Source organism: Falco rusticolus, chromosome 2 (assembly GCF_015220075.1).
Source record: "Falco rusticolus isolate bFalRus1 chromosome 2, bFalRus1.pri, whole genome shotgun sequence".
Classification (NCBI taxonomy): Eukaryota; Metazoa; Chordata; class Aves; order Falconiformes; family Falconidae; genus Falco; species Falco rusticolus.
In genome coordinates this window covers 94,686,690-94,703,689 of record NC_051188.1, presented here as the reverse complement: position 1 = coordinate 94,703,689, position 17,000 = coordinate 94,686,690, and the positions used below count along the sequence as shown (strand labels likewise).

General features: G+C 38.0%; 1 protein-coding gene across 2 annotated transcripts in view; it reads left to right on the top strand.

Moving 5' to 3' along the window:
• Nucleotides 1-16,727, top strand: part of FRMPD4 (FERM and PDZ domain containing 4) — a 298,557-nt gene extending 281,830 nt beyond the window's left edge. Inside the window, exons 9-17 of one of the 2 annotated variants that reach the window (XM_037378277.1) lie at nucleotides 896-1,015; nucleotides 1,770-1,906; nucleotides 3,099-3,225; nucleotides 5,595-5,684; nucleotides 6,264-6,446; nucleotides 9,737-9,875; nucleotides 10,465-11,526; nucleotides 11,862-13,133; nucleotides 14,355-16,727. In XM_037378277.1, the coding sequence (XP_037234174.1) occupies nucleotides 896-1,015; nucleotides 1,770-1,906; nucleotides 3,099-3,225; nucleotides 5,595-5,684; nucleotides 6,264-6,446; nucleotides 9,737-9,875; nucleotides 10,465-11,526; nucleotides 11,862-13,133; nucleotides 14,355-15,706 (4,482 nt within the window). In that variant the 3' untranslated portion in view covers nucleotides 15,707-16,727. Of the gene's footprint in view, nucleotides 1-895; nucleotides 1,016-1,769; nucleotides 1,907-3,098; nucleotides 3,226-5,594; nucleotides 5,685-6,263; nucleotides 6,447-9,736; nucleotides 9,876-10,464; nucleotides 11,527-11,861; nucleotides 13,134-14,349 lie in introns of both variants that reach the window. The other variant, XM_037378278.1, reaches the window with a different exon arrangement.
• Nucleotides 16,728-17,000: the final 273 nt, after the last annotated feature.

Genomic DNA, 17,000 nt, shown 5'->3' with positions numbered 1-17,000 from the left:
TCATCTATTAAAGATGTGGATCATAAAGTACACTAACTCTCTTAACTGTATTAGGCTAATTAAATAAACTACATTAATTCTGAGGGTGTCTTCTTTGGAGTTGCTGTAAAATCAGCAATACTTTAATTTCCAATTATAATGTTGCTGTTGACCATGATTTACAATGGTGTTATTGGATCGTTATTCTTTCATCCAATTATTGATTAGCTGTCTCGTGATCCCCTGTAATTATACCCAGATTAGTGTTACATGCATGACAAAGTTTAGCTGCCCAACACACAAAGCGGTCTTTTTAATTTTTTAATATATTGGGAGAGATTTGTATTGATCAGAAATCATAGGGTAGATTTCTTAATCCAGAAAAACCCAGGAATAAGGCCTAGTATCTCCAAATTGCCTGATGGATTAAAACAAGAAAGACAAAGTGAGAATAGCGGCTACTAAGCTGTGTTTCACCTGTGTTCTCAGTCAGTCTAAGAAATAAAATGTGACCTCACCCCAAAAACCTTCTAGGCCTTCTCGTGTATGAGTATTTTGGTCCTGCTGAAACACAACTCAGTTTGTATTTCACTTGGGTGGTTTTCATTGAAGTCTGTTTTCTTCATCCTTTCACTCTGGTTTTCATTGAGTGAATTCTGTTGCTTTGATGTTGAGTTGTACTGGGCAGTCATGCCTATATGAGTCTGAAAGTCTCTCCACAAAATCATATATATGGTGTTCTTATGTGAAGAACATAAGAACTGTATAAGGAGCCTGTGGCAAAGCTCTTTGTTGGATAGAATTATTTTTCTTGCTACCACATGGCTCTGGAGTAGGGTCACATTGCCTGAGACTGCAGACTGCGTTGCTCAACCAGGGTTGCCAAGCTCTAAATATAACTATTGCACTGCCCTAGGTGACCCAGAGGCCAAGCTCGCATAAGATGAGATGTCTTTTCAGGATTAGCTTTGTCCCAAAGGATCCCATTGATCTTTTAAGAAGAGATCCAGTTGCTTTTGAATATCTCTATGTACAGGTAAGTGAAAGCACAGCCATCGTTGGTGTAAAAAAGAATAAAAAGATAATGGCACTCAGTGTATATATAATTTGTATCTTCACATAGAAAAGCATGGCTGCAGTAAATCCTGGGTTTTATTTCTGCTGTGTAAAGCCAGTGAATGCACTTGGGGAATGTGCAAATCTTTATCATCTGCAAAGCCCCCTTCCTTCGTAAGTCTCTCCAAATAGTAATGCTTTGATATCTTTCCAAAATATATTTGGCTTTAGAAAAGAGTGAAGCTGAATTAATTGCTAATACTTTTTTTTTTTCCTGCTACTGTAATATCAGACAGAAATGATGTCTGAAAAGGAACTTCCAGTAAAATGGATGAGAAAATTGATGTACAAGCAATGTGGTCTCCTGGGTATCTCACCAGTTACAAACCTGCTATCCTGAGTCCAGATACACTGATACCCTCCCCACACTCTTTATGAGAGAGAGTTACTGTTTTCCCCAGGAAGGATGAAGAGAGTTTATATTAAAATATTCATGCCTCCTGTTCTTTGACATAAGTACTTGTGTTCTTCAGAAGTGCCCATATCCTGGTGAGCCTATCTGACACCTTTGAGAGCAACAGACCTACCTTCAGCATGGTCCCGCTTCTGAGTTCAGGGTTACTCTTCATGCAATATTAATTTAAAAAAAATAACAAAAAAAAATAAAAATAAAGGACTGTAATTTATTTTTAAGATTTTTAAACTTGATGCTCCCTCTACTGGTTCTTCGGCAGAGCTGTAACGACGTGGTTCAGGAAAGATTTGGACCAGAACTGAAATATGACATTGCCCTGCGGTTGGCTGCATTACAAATGTATATTGCAACTGTGACCACCAAGCAAACTCAGAAAATATCCCTCAAATATATAGAGTAAGTTGAGAATACAGCATTTTCTTTAAAAGTGAAACATTAGAAGTAACTCATAGATTCTTTAAGGCTGTTTCCTTAATATATCTATGTGCATACACCAATTTTACATTTGTTCTTTGTTGCTGAAATTGATTCAGGTGTGTTAAGAGCTGTAAGTGTGGACCTTTTGGTCCATTTACCTGTTGGTTATTTGTTTAGGCACGTGAAATAGCCTATAAAGGTAAATAAGATTAACTCATTTGCTTTCAATGATGTAAAGGTGTGATCTAATTTTATATGGTCTGAATCCTAAGGTTTTAACAGAGATTATTACAGTAAGATTCAGATGATTTCTTGATTCAGAAAACTATAAGGTCTTAGATTCTATGTATAAGATTTCTTAAATAGAGAAGTATCCCAGTAGGCACTGTTTTATGTTAGAAAACATGTATATGTAACTACGAATAAAAAGAAAATTTCCAAAATGCAACTATATGTACATCTGCTTGGATTGAAAAAAAAAAACAACAAACCCAACACTTTTGTTGTTGTTGTTGCTCAGTTTACTTGCAGAATGGAAATAATAACTGTTGCAAACTCAGTCTTGTAGAGTTTATCCACCTTACTGAAGATCATGTTATATTGTAGCCTATTAATGAATCAGCAGAAATAATTACTTAAAAGTGAAGTCAGTCTTCTATCAAAAGCAGTGCTTCAAGCAGAGGAGAAAATTTGGTAAAAGGGGGGTGGGGTGGGTTGTTTTTGAGGGAGAATAAAAGCCCACAAAATTGAAGTGGAAAAGACAATGGCTGGCTGGTTTGCATGTTCTAAAAAAACCCCTAGAAGATAAAATTAAATCTGACATTACGTTGCTAAATCTGTGATTTTAATTCTATAATGGTACTTGCCAATGTAATTAAGTGGTGTTTAACAATATAGCATAGACTCTAAACATACAAATTTATAACTTCTTCTCTGTATGGCATGATGGAAGAGATGGAAGGGATAGAACAGAGATTATATATCATTTAAAAGCATCTTTGTCATAAGTAATACATAGTTTGAATATAGAAAATAATGTGTTACTGCAAAACTCTGGACCTGATCAACTCTTCAGTTTTCAGTTGCTCATTTACTTGGCATCACAGTCACCAGTCTTTAGATAAATAATCATCACAGGAATGTGAAATTAAATATATGCCTTTTATTGCAGAAAAGAATGGGGATTAGAGACTTTTCTTCCATCTGCTGTGCTGCAAAGCATGAAAGAAAAGAACATAAAGAAAGCACTTTCACACCTTGTCAAAGCAAATCAAAACCTAGTTCCTCCGGGTAAAAAGGTATTACATTTGCATCTTAATGGAAAATATGTTTTAAAGAACAGAAGGGGTGGCATGCATAGGAAACATTTAAAGTTAATCCTTCGGAGAAGCACCTAGCCATTATGTTTTCAGAGGTTTTACTTCTGGTGCTCAGTACAACATAGCCAAGAACAATTAAAAATAATTAATTATACCCCAACTAAACTATCTTCTTATCTTGAGAGTGCCAGAAAACTTGTTATTAATACTTCAAGTATGATAAAGCTATATATTTTTTTTAATTCATTTAGTGCTTCCTATTAATGGCAGACTTGTTAGGAAAGTTATTGTTCTGTCTATGATGCTCTTATCTGAACCACATTAACCGATGGATCTGACATAAATGCGGTTTTTCAAGATTGTTTTGTTATGCTGTAGGTAAAGACTTTTTGCTGGCCAAGATCTAAGTGGATAGATGATGGTCCTTACAGTAAATGACACTCCTTGCTGTTGTAAAGTGCTTTTCTTAGCACTAAGGGTTCACTTCAGCTGGGAAAAAAACCATGTAGAAGACAATATCTCTGAGAAATGCCTTTGTTAATGCATACAGCTGAGGCTGGGTTTAGACACCAGAATGAGGTTTCTTTATGCAAGTCATCTAGTAGTCAATGGAGAGAAACAGGCACTTCAAGGCAGCGATTCATCCCATCCCATGTTAGGAACCAAAAATAGGTACAGATGACTTGTGTCCCAGAAATGCCTATTTCTCTCCATGGACTATAAAAAGAACCTAAGAGTGACTAGTTGAGATACAAGATGAGTTGAATCCTGCTTCATGGCACTTTGTTTCTGAACAGGAAAAAAACCCAAACACCTGGTGCCTGAGCTAAGGTGCACTGTGATCAGCAGAAATCCTGCTGGGAGATTTCAGATCACATCATGACTGTGAGCGTAGCTCTATGTGTTTGACCTGCAATGCTCAGGAGGAAAGGCCATCTTTTTGACTGAAGCACTGCACATCTCCTGTACTGCTGCATCTAAAGCTAGATAATGCCAGTTGCTTATTGTTTGTTCTGGTAGTGTAAATTTGGGGTTATTTTGGAAGCCATTGCTGCTGCAGCCCTTGCAGGTGATGACAGTGGCATATGGTGTCAGTTCTTGGTTAGAAGAGAGGTTGCAAGAGTCCCTTCCTGCAGCAAGCAGACTTCATTGGTTTTGCTTCATTCTTTTTGGTTCACACTTTGAAAATATGTTGTGAGCCCACCTGCTTTTTTAGCGGGTAGGTCTCAGAAACAAGCATCTGAGCTCATCTTCACCTTCTGTCTCACTCGTAGGTACTAACACAAGAACTGATTTCTTCCTGGGGTCTTCTCTTCCTCTGCATGAAGGGAAGCCTGTCATTCTCAGGATTGTCCCATTTTTTATGACCTCCATGTCTTTCTCCACCAACTGTGCACCTGGTGAAGGGAAGGGGAAAACATTACAGCTAGTTGCTCTGCTTTGGATCCATTTCGTCCTTGGTGTCTGGAAAAACCTTAGGATAGGGAGGTCTTAAATGTTGTTCAAGATCAAATAAGATCTTGAATTAGAAATCTAGTGGCTGAAATGAGAATAGCAAATGAGATCAGCTTGTTTTATCTTTTCTTTTAAAAGTCCAGATACAAGGATTTACGCCAGGGAGGTCTAAGGTTTGGGTCCAGACTGCTTGGGTGAAATGAACTGTTTCTTCTTTCCATTCAGTCTCATATTTTTTTTTTAAATTATTTCTTTTTAAGTAGGTAGTTTAAACTCAGAGGAGAAAAAAGAGCATAAATTATGACATGTATAGCATGATAAGACTGTTTGTATTGATGTACTGTATTTAGCTTTCAGATTTATTCCCTACTAAATATAGTGGAAGAGTTTCATTTTAAAAAATAGGAAAAGCAGTAATGAGGTGGAATAATATGCCATATGCCACAAGTACCTCGCAAAATGTAATACACATAGCTGACAAAAGCAAATTCTTTGTTCTTTTTCTCTGTATAGGTACATAAAAGTTTAAGAACTGATGGTGATTATGAATGGAAAGCTGCTGTCTAGCCTTGAAATCCCTCAATGAACAGATGTTTAATCTGAGTAGTTTAACGTTTTCCCTTCAGTGGAGCCATTACGATGTTCTTGCAGTGCTCTGATCTGCCCATACCCAAGTCCTCACTGCATTTTAACTAAACAAGCAAGATCTTAATTTTAAGAAGGAAACTGTTTCTCCTCATCTGAAACTCAAGCGTCTAATGATTTAGTTTCAGGCTCTGAAAAGCTGTTATTGCAGTCCATGCTCCTTAGACTACACAAATACATTTTCTTTCTGAATTTGGTGATCTGTTGATTTCCACCACTACCTCTTACCCTTGTTTCTCCTTCCTCAGCTATCTGCTCTGCAAGCCAAGGTGCATTATCTAAAGTTCCTCAGTGATCTGCGATTATATGGAGGGCGTGTTTTCAAGGCAACACTAGTGGTAACATTTCTCTTCAAATAATCTCTCTCTTGATTTTTTTTATCCAAATGCCTTTCTGAAAAGATGGACTATGTAATTTTCTTTAGAAGTGTAGGTTCTATTAATACACTTTAAAAATCACTGTTAATTGAACCAAATCACTTTTTTTCTTTTCATCTTTAAAATAACATTCCTGTTATAATGTAAATTTTACTGGGGATTTGGAGATAGGTATCACCTTTTTGGCAAATAGTGTCTTCCAATTAACTGTAAAATACTAGAATTATTTGTCTGGAAAACTCTTAATGACAGAGATTTACTTTTAACGGAAGCAGAGTCCATCCATCCATCTGCCCATCCAACTATCCATCAAAAAACTAGAGTATAGTCTATATTCAGCAGCAGATTCCTTTACTTTTAATTATGAATCAAGTATGATCTTGTATATCATATCTTCTTAGAAAAAACGTAATAATCTTTAATGGAGAAATGTCGTGCAAATGTAGCTCCATGAAAATGAAAGAAGGTAGTAATGATTTCTGCCATTATGTGGCACCTATCACGTTTTTTACTTTTGCTTTTTCTCTTTTTGTGCTAAAGCAGGGAGAAAAGCATTCAGAAGTGACTCTGTTAGTAGGGCCACGGTATGGAATCAGTCATGTGATAAACACCAAAACAAACCTGGTGGCTCTCCTGGCAGACTTCAGCCATGTGAACAGAATTGAGATGTTTACAGAAGATGAAAGCAATGTTAGAGTTGAGCTGCATGTCTTAGATGTAAAAGTAAGTTTGTTGTTGATTTACATTGATATAACATCTTTCAATAATGTTTTTGTCGTTATTTGAGTATTTGATCAAGCTCTACCGTTCTGAACATTTTTGTGCCAATAATACTCTGAGGGTGCATTTTTAGCTCTTTTTTGATCTGAGTGCGTGTAGCATACAGCTTGGTCATTTGAGGGGCCTACAGCGTACCAGACAGGAGCTTGCAGCACTTGTGTTCTGTTCTGATTTTTCTCTTGGCTGACCCCAGGCAACTCGCTTTGTTGGCCGCTTCCTTGATTTCCATGGTGAGACAAGGTATCACAAAATTGGTCTTCTGTTGAGGATCCTTGAGCCCCTAGGAGCTCCTTTAGTGTAACAGACAATATTATAACCATTAGAGAATCACCAGCTGCATCAGACCAGTGTCCCCTGCAATCCAGTGTTTTATCTGCAAAGTTCATTGCAAGTAACCATATGGCAGTTACCAATGAGATAAACTGTAGAAAGGCAAGGGTTTTTTCTTAGCCCTTACAATTCCAGTTCAGTGCTTTGTCCTGCATAATTTATTCACAGCTGCTCTTCATCTACCTATAGTCGTTTAATTTCTCTTAAATCCCACTTAACTCTCTGCATCTGTGGCATCTAATGCCAAAATGAGTGGAGTTTTGCGTATTACTGTCCTGGTTCTTCTTGGTGTGGTTTCTATTTGGTTTTGAAGACTTCATAGACTTTCTAGAGCATTAATCAGGATAATCAGAGATTGAAGGAAGAGTTCTCATTATACTTGAAACCTAAGTATTCTACTAAAATAGAGCCTAACAGTTCTTCTTTACCCAACTATACACAAAAAACAACCACAAGGAATATTTTACTAAGTTTTTGCTTTGAATGCTTTAGGTTTATTGACCTGGAACTATTTCCCTGTATTTAAGTTAATGAAAAAAACATTGCTGTAAATTAATCTAGATGCTTTTTGATAGCAGCTTAAGAGAAATGTACACATTGGTGAACACAGCCTCCCTTTCACCTTACTTAGCAATGATAACATCTGAGGATCTCAGGCTACTTTACCTGCATTACTGTACTAAACTCACAGCCCTCTTGTGAAAAAGCTGTTAGCACCTTTTTACAGATGAAGAAAGTTATATAGAAATTAAATCTTTCCCATCTGCTTGTATGTAAAATGCAGCACTGTATGCCATAGTATTCTATATTACCATGGTATCATGTTGTTTTATAACACTGTTACTGTCTTATTGCAAACCATGCATATCACTGTCTCCTTGGATTTTGACACATGATATCTTAAACCCAGAGAGACTGGCCTAACATTAAAATTACAAATCTAGGAGACTCTGGATGGAATTTGACAAAAAAAAATGCCTCTCTGTGGGACACAAGTAGGGGTTGTCACTGTGTCCTGTGGAGGAGATGCAGGCAGACACAGGTAGGTATTCTCATCTGATGTTTTCATCCCTTGGCTTACCCTAAGGTAGTAGGTTTGTATATCCAGATTCTGAATATGCCAATATATGTCATATATGCCAATATTTTCTTAATGAATAAATGAATCAACAGTCTAGACCTTTATTTTATTTCTGGTTCTTTTTAATGTCTTCTCAAGTATGTATTACTTGGCAGAAGCAGGCAATAAAAGTCTAGCTGTCACAGGACTGTTTAGCAGATTAACAAGTAGTTCACAGCACTGTTTTCAGCAATCTGAGATTTCTGTGGAGGTCATCCATTTCTGTCAATCACTGCAGAAAATTTGAGATGAACATAGCATTTGTAATGCTAGGTTTTAATAGTCACTCAAAAGAACAGGGGTGAATTAGCCCATTGTAAGTTTAATAATTTATAGTTAAATTTTATAGCTACAGTTCAGTGCTTTGAAAGGAGCATGTATTGACTAGAAGCTTGAACTGTGGCACAAAATACTTTAAAGAAAAAAAAAGCATATTTTTTTCCATATTGCTGGAAAGTGTACATACAACATTCAGGGCATCTGGAGTATTTTGGCCTAAGATGCTGCAGCACAGGCATTTAAAAAAATTATCAGACCTATTGTGGGTTTGGTAGTAAACTACGATCATCAGTTCTGTTTTGGCCCCAGCCTCTATCAGAATCAGTTGTCTTTTAACTAGTCAGGCACTGAGTAAGTTGGAGAGCCATCCCTGTTGCATGTAATGGTCCTCCTGGAATAACTGATGCAGGTCCATGCATCTGTCTTATAACATTAGGCTCTGCATGCTAAATTATGATAAATTGTCACAAATGTCCACAAGCTGTGAGTCCCTACAAGCTGTGAGTGATAAGATGAGTTGTCTACAGTGTAATTTCTATCAATGTATCATGGTAAGGGCTTCATTTTTATTTCCTCTCTAGGAGTTGTAGAGGCTAGACACCTTGAAATAAATTTAAGAGCAGCTTTTGGTGTTAAAAGCTACAGATACATGAACTAAAGTTTTAGGCAAATACATTTATATGTTGTGGCAGAAGAAAAAGGAGTTAAAGAAAGTATGTTTCACATTAATGTCTCAGGTTTGATGCTTGCTAGCCTGGCAGCCATAGTTTTTCAAAGCTTTGAGGTCTCTCATTTTTCTTAGGTCTGACTTCTTTTTCTAAGTGCTTTGAGTTTGTTTTCTTTGCTGATCTCCCTTCTGAGTATCCTTCTCCGTTCTCTTTGTCTCTGTTTTTCTGCCTATTTTTTTGTCACCTGTCTTTTCAGTAATGCCAGGCCACAAACACAGAAATCTTTTAAGCTGTCATTGTAATAGTCATTGTCACTGCCACGTAATGATACCTTTAACCTCACTACTGTATTTTCTGAACCTGAACTCCCCTTGACTGTTTGCTTCCTGCACCTTGCTTCTTTACATTTGCCTGAGGCACCTGACTTTCTGGGAAGCTGCAGATTCTCATACTACTGCCAGACTCTAATGCCTAATGTACCAGGTTCTTAGCCCTTGGCAGTTTCGGAGTAACAGTAAACAGTGCTTTGGTGAGAATAATAAATCTATGCAAGAAAAAGATGGAGCAAGAGTCTTAAAATGGTTATCTTCATTCAGAAAGAGAGCAAAATCAGCAGGTAAAACATCCAGCTGGACTTCTACCTTACTGTAACTCCAGTGTTTTATAAATGTTTGATACATTTTGATATTGGTAGTCAGGAAAATAAGTTCTGGTGTGTATTTTTCAATGTGGTGTTTGTGATGTAATTCCTTTTGCTTCCATGTAGTAGTATGGTCAGCAGGTAAACAGATTGAGGAGGGACAGCCTTAACCAAGACTTGGTTGTATTCTTCTTAGCCTATTACTCTACTGATGGAGTCAACAGATGCAATGAATCTTGCTTGCCTAACAGCTGGATACTACAGACTACTGGTTGACTCAAGGCGCTCAATATTTAACATGGCCAACAAGAAAAATACAGGGAGCCGAGAAACAGGTATTCGTTGCACAGTATGTTAACAACACTCCAACGTTTAAAGCAGAAGCAGCTTGAGCCAGTGCACCTCCAGATTCAGGGCTGTGCCAAGTGAGATCTGATTGCTAGCTCAGACCTAGCGCCACAGTATATCGGTTCAGCTTTATAATGTTCTAATATTCAGCCTATTTTAGCATCTTAATGGTAAAATAAACAAATTGATGATTTTATTTCATACTGTAATGAAACAAATGCATATTCCCCATGAGTGTTATTATTTTATATGCATTTATCTTTTATAAGAATACATATGGTGTTGGAGAAACTGGTTGGGGATTTGGTTTTGTCTTACTATTCCTGGAAAAGGATTTGTACCTAGCTGAGGTTTAGTTTTGTGCTAAAGTACAAAAGTACCAGTTAAACTTTAGGTCGTTAAATCAACAGGTATTTAACTTAGAGCAGGGGTGAGTTTGAAAGTGCTTTGCTGAAGTGTTTGATGGCTCAGCTGTCCTATTCAGAGTGTTTATTACTGAGCATTAACAATTGTTTAAAAATTACATGACTTTGCTCTTTGATTTCACAATGCCAATTCTATTTCACCATGTTATAGGAACTGAAAATAGAGGGAAGCATAACCTTCTTGCTTCTGAGTGGAATTGTATACCAAAAACTACCACTTTCCTGGCTGAAGGAGATCAGGAGACTCAAATGTCCTTTGCTGATCCAAAACAGAAGACTGTAGATGTTTCTGAAAGTCTGTTATGTCAAAAGGAACACAGACATCTGTACATAGAAAATACTTATAATTCAGGTGGATTTGATCAGCATCTGGCCAAGCAAAGTGACCCAACTGAAGCAGAAGAAAGCCGAAATTTTAATCAGCCTTCACTACTGTCACTCTCAGGTTTGGAATCTAGTAAGAAAGCACAGGATTCCCCCAGGGGAGCAAAAGTTTCCTTTATATTTGGAGATCACAACTTGGATGGTATCAACCCCCAGACTCTTGGCTATGAAAGGCTTTTAGATGAAAGTCCAGAAGTACTAGAAAAACAAAGAGCCATTTATATTAGTAATGCCAATGACATTAAAGGCCTGGAGTTGTCACCAGATGCTGAAAGCATTCAGTTTGCTACAAATTCTGTTTATGCAACTATAAATGACGGTAAAATATTTGGAGCTGCAGAAGGGATAGAAGAGCCTTTGCTGCATGATATTTGTTATGCAGAAAACACAGATGATGCTGAAGATGAAGATGAAGTAAGCTGTGAAGAAGACATTGTAGTAGGAGAAATTAATAGGCCTGCTCTTCTCAGCCTTTCTGGTTCTAGTGATGACATTATTGATTTGACTTCACTTCCACCTCCAGAAGGTGATGATAATGAAGATGATTTCCTATTGCATACTTTAAACATGGCCATTGCTGCTCCTCCACCTGGCTTCAGGGACAGTTCCGATGAGGAAGACTCTCAGAATCAAGCAACACAGCCTAGAGACAACAAGGAACAAGCCAGTAATCTAGGCAACGATGACATTCCAGTGTCACTTATCGATGCTGTTCCTACTAATACAGAGGGGAAGTGTGAGAAGGGGCTAGATGAAGCTGTAGTCTCTACACTTCAAGCACTAGAAGCTTTGGCTGCTTCAGAGGAACAGCAGACGAATGACAATTCAGGTTCTTTCACCATAGTTACATTTATTCATTGAAAATCATTCCATCTCATCCATTTAGCCTTGGAAATACTCCATTTCATGAGGGTTGGTGTTTTGGGGTTTTTTTTCCTTTTTTTTTTTCCCCCATCATTTTGCATACATCATATATCATATTCCATATTATTTAATGGAACTACCATTATGTTATTAAACTACCTGTCCCGGGAACCGTGCAATAAGGTCAGAGTATTTTTGCAAAGCATATTTTTGTCTCTAACACAACCCCTTTGCTTGTCACTTATCCAGGTGTTTCAGCTGCTGTCATTTAATTGACTTTTTATTTTTTGTGGCTTGCAGGTGTAGCTATCCTGCGAGCATATAGCCCTGAGTCATCTTCAGATTCTGGCAATGAAACAAATTCCTCTGAAATGACTGAAAGCTCTGAATTAGCCGCGGCACAGAAACAGTCAGAAAACACTGCACGTATGTTTTTGACCACAAGTGAAGGGTACCAACCCCTTGTGGAAGAGCAGACTGAATTTCCCATCACTAAGAATCAGGCTGGAGGGCCAGGCATGAAGCCCTCACAGCCTTTGGCTGGCCGTCAGGCTGCAGAGCTACAGTCAAAAGTTGTGCCTTCAAAGCAGATTCTTCATTCAGATAACATGGAAATGGAGCCAGAGACCATGGAAACAAAATCTGTCACTGATTATTTTAGCAAATTGCACATGGGATCCTTGGTATATTCTTGCACTAGTAAAAGGAAAAATAAGATGACAGACAGCGAAGTAAAAGCACCCTCTGATGGCAATGCTACTGTGAAAAAGCAACAGGGAACTAAAAAAGCAGAGGCTGATGAAGATCTAAAAGCTAAATTTGGAACTCTTTCAGCAAGAGACAGTCAACGCCTAAGCACTTTTAACGTGGAGAGAACTGCCTTTCGCCAAAGATGGTATGCTGCTGATGATGGGGCAGCAGATAAGCCAAGCCCAGAAACAGTGAATGGGAAGAATTTTCCAAGAGTTCCTGTCCTTGGTAAAACAGAAACTGACTGTAAGGATGAAGTGGATCCTGAGGTAGATCAGGATGATACCTCGGGGCTTAGCCAAGGTGAAAACTTTCTGTCAGATATGACTCCCGTGTCTTCAGCCAAAGACCTAAACGACACAGAAGATACCGATTTATCTGCTGATGACCATCCTTCAAAGCTTCCAGAAGCTGAGCAGGGTGTGGCTAGACTTTGTGAATATCACTTGGCTAAGCGCATGTCATCTCTGCAAAGTGAAGGCCATTTCTCGCTGCAAAGCTCTCAGTGCTCTTCAGTGGATGCAGGATGCAGCACAGGCAGTAGCACATGCGCTACCCCTGTTGAATCTCCTCTTTGTACCTCTGATGTTAAGCACATTATCTCTGACCCATCAATGAAAGGCATTGCCTATATTCCAGCAGATGAAAGAGCTGCCATTCTTCCAAACCATGGAACAACATACAAAGACCTGCACCAGCAGCCTGAAGCCGTGTGTCACAGAATGACGGTGCCTGTCGTGCATTCAGGAATTAATGCTGAACCACTGTTCGGCACTCTGAGAGAAGGATGTCATCGGATCCCCAAGATAAAAGAAACTACAGGTACAGGAGTAATAAAGTGTTTCTTATGGTTGTTTTTAAAGCTGCATGTTAACATTGAGGAATAGGTGAGACATTCACATTATCTTTACCTGAAACTACATCATCAAGCTGTTGATGCAGTGGGATTACACCTTCAGTGTAACTATTCATTTTACTTGCACACATTGAGATATTCTTATGAGCTGCTTACAAAAATCAATTTTTTAAAAAAAAATTGTCATTACGTTTACAAATATTTGGGGGACACTGATGGAGAGGCCTCTCTTCCACTCTTTGGAAGACTCCAAAATCCATAGTCACTTTAGTTCCAGGATCTTTGTTAGATTATACAATGACTTCACAAGATATATTAATGTAGGAGAAAAAAAACCTGTGATTCATTTATTATGTATCTTACATGCTATTTCAGCAGATTGTCAAAAACATGCCAGTATGAATAAAAAGCTCTAAATGTAAGGATGAGAAAATGTCACTGCCTTATTAAGCATGTATTTACTTCATCATCTGACAGTAGGTGTTTCCTTAAAAAGTAATTTACATATAGAACCATTACTGCCTTTTTAAGTTCCAATTTCAAGAGATTTTATGAAATTACTGTTATAAAAAAAATGCACAGTTTTTTCAGAGATAGCACTGGAAATTCTTTCACTTGGGTTTTAAATGTTTCCCTCTTCCTGGATTGCAACCCATATGTAGCAGTGGTGAGTGAATGCATGAAAATCAAGAAGTGGAACAGACTAGGAGCTAGAATGAGAAATGTTATTCCTCTGCCAAAAAAAACCACATAACCAAACCAAAATTTACCATGAATGCACTTTCCATACCCTCTCAGGTGTAGTTAAAGAAGGTATTTTAATCTGAAAATATTCACCTAATTAGTTAATGGAAAACATGCAATCTATATACTGGGGAAGATTTAGGCCGTTTTATAGATGATTTTCTATTCCTTTTTTTGAGTAAGTCTGCTGTAGTGGAATGAGCAATTAACTATTCATAGGTTATAATTTGTTGATAGATTTTAAGAGGCATCTTAGTGAAATACAAAAGACACAAGGAACTAGCAGTGATTTTTTTGTGAAATATTTTGAGGAATGGTGACTACTGGGAAAGACTAGGAATCCCTTTGTCCTGACTGTTAAAGATATTTAAAAGTTCAGTCTCTGAATATTATCAGGGTGATGCTTAATTATTCTGTCTGCTCTTCTACTACCCCTAGTGTAGCTTTCACAGAGCCTGAAAAGGGAAGACAAGGAGGCATGCCTACAGCTTTTCCTAGACAGCCTCTAGCTGACTCCATCATGCTATCATCCATGCTATCAGAATCAAAGGTGCCAAGTCAAAATCAAGACTCTTGTGACATTCCCAAAGTAAATCAGGCTTGTGGGGCAACAGTTAGTTTACGGCCATATGACATGATAGGAGGAAGCCTCAGGATGCCGCACAACAGGAAAGTGCTGAGACGCAGCAGCAGCATCGTTGGAGGATCTGCGGGTATTGAGATGCTGTTTGAAAAGAAGGCAGCCACAGCCAGCTTGAAATGCTTGGACATCACCCGCAGGGATGAACCCAAATCAGAGGAAAGGGTGGAAGTTCCCCTGGGCAAAAAGCTGTCAAAAAGTTATTCCCAGAGTTGTGTGTACGTCAGCACTGACAGGAAGGATAGTAAGAGGTGTTCAGGCACAGGCAGCAGCCAGAAGGACTCCAAGCAGTGTCGAACATTGCCCTTGCGGAAGCTGGACACCAGCACCTGGAGGTGTCGTGGCCCCTTTAGCTATTGTTTCCTAAGCAGAGGAAACAACGACAATGATGATGAAGATGACCAAGACAGCCATCAGCTCTCATGTCTTGTCGAACCACAGATGCCGTGTGAGCTCGCAGAACCAGTTGGTCAGTCATTTTCCAGTGAAAATGAGCAGAAAGGCTTGGAGTCCCTGAAAACTGCTGAGCCCCCGCAAGATGAGGCAGTCAACATGCATGAGAAGGGCAGTGCTGACATCCAAGGTGGCCAAATTGATGTGAATCTCAATGATGTGGCCTTCGATGCACGAATCACACGAATAAATGTGATGAAAGAGAAGACATATGCAATGCCTGATGGATTTATTGCAGCACAAAAGGATGCCAACGAGCTACTCTCACTGGTCCGAGCAAGTATGGGCAAGAGAGAAGATTTACATCCAGAAACATATGACCTTAAACTTTCTAAGTACAAACAACTGTTATCTATGGAATCGAGACAGTTGGGAAGTGCCTGCAGGAAAATGGCCATGGCTGATAAAAGCCCTGAGGAAATGCTTTTAGCTATGACTTCCAGCTTTCAAGTACTCTGTTGCTTAACAGAAGCCTGCATGCGTTTAGTTAAAGTCATGAACTCTGAAACACAGCAGCAGGAAATTATAGCTAAGATAGATGAGGTTGTAATAAACTACATTTGTCTTCTGAAGGCTGCAGAAGCAGTGTCAGGCAAGACCTCCAGTGATTCTAGCATTAAACTCTTGGCTCGACATTCAACTACCATGGCCACTATTGTAAGCACACTAACACGTTCTCTTAAAATGCTTTTAAACAAATAAAATACAAAAGTCACTTCATAATCTACCTTTGCAAAGCCATACATAAAAAACTTTTATTTACTGTATGTGTATGAACTAATGTAACAAACTCAGCTTTCTCTGTATATTTTGTTATTTTATATAAAATAGTATGAATGAGATCAAAAAAAAGTTCAAATACTGAACACTGACAAAAGTAATGACCAGATCTGTCCTTCCGTTTATACAAAAAAAAAAAAAAAAAAAAAAAAAAAAAAAAGCCAAAAGAACTCTCTCCCCAAGACCAGAAAAACGAACAGAAAAAATCCCACATAAGAATAAATTGATGTTTGGCTATTTTTCATATAGTCAAATTTATGGTTGTATAAGGTGAAGTTTTAAAGCCTGTTATGTCAATGAAGTTGTTTTCTGTTACATCCAAGTTTTCACTTGGAGAATGCTCCATGTTTAGAAATAATAAATTAAATCATAATGTATATAACACAATATTTAATGTTTTAAAATTATAATTTTTAAGCATTGAAAATAGCAAAAAGACATTTAAAATTCAAGAGACTATTATAGCTTACTAGAGAATATATATATATAATAAATGACTCTTTTGTTCATATGGCCTGAATTACATGATTCTTCTTTTCTAGGAAATTCTGTATTTAAAAAAAAAAAGTATTGAAAACACCAACTTCAGAGGGTATCTGGTGTATTTAGTGTTGGCATTTTAGATAGTGAAGGTAGCTGTGGAAGGCTGAGGACACAGAAACCAGAGTCATGGCGGTGTTCTCTCTGAAATGAAAGGCTGATGCCATACTGGTCAGACCGAAATGTGTAGAGCAGGTCTACACACTCCTTTCCCTGGTAAACTAGAGAGAGGACTGTCAGGAAATTCCAATGCTGTTTACTATTTCATCATATATCTATGGTGCATCTGAACAACACGAACTGCATCTATTTTGTTAAATATTTTATACTTCATATTTTATGATTCTGAATGTTTAACTGTACATAAGTTAGAAATAAAATGAAGTTTTCAGAATACAATAAATATCTCTGAAATATTTCCAGCTAGAGACAGTTCTTCTCTGAATGATGACAAAGGCAATTTGTGAATAATCTCTCCCACCTGAACCTTTCTGGAAAACATGTAGTCTTGTGCTTAAGAGACAGCCAAAGCAAAAGCTCTGTTTCACCTGGCAAATAGGCTTTCACAAGAGCATCTGTTAAACCTTTCAGTCACCGAGGAGCAGCAGCCCTTGTGGAAAGTGCAGAACACCATTCTCCAAACTGATGTAGGTAATTTTCATCTGTTTCTCATAAT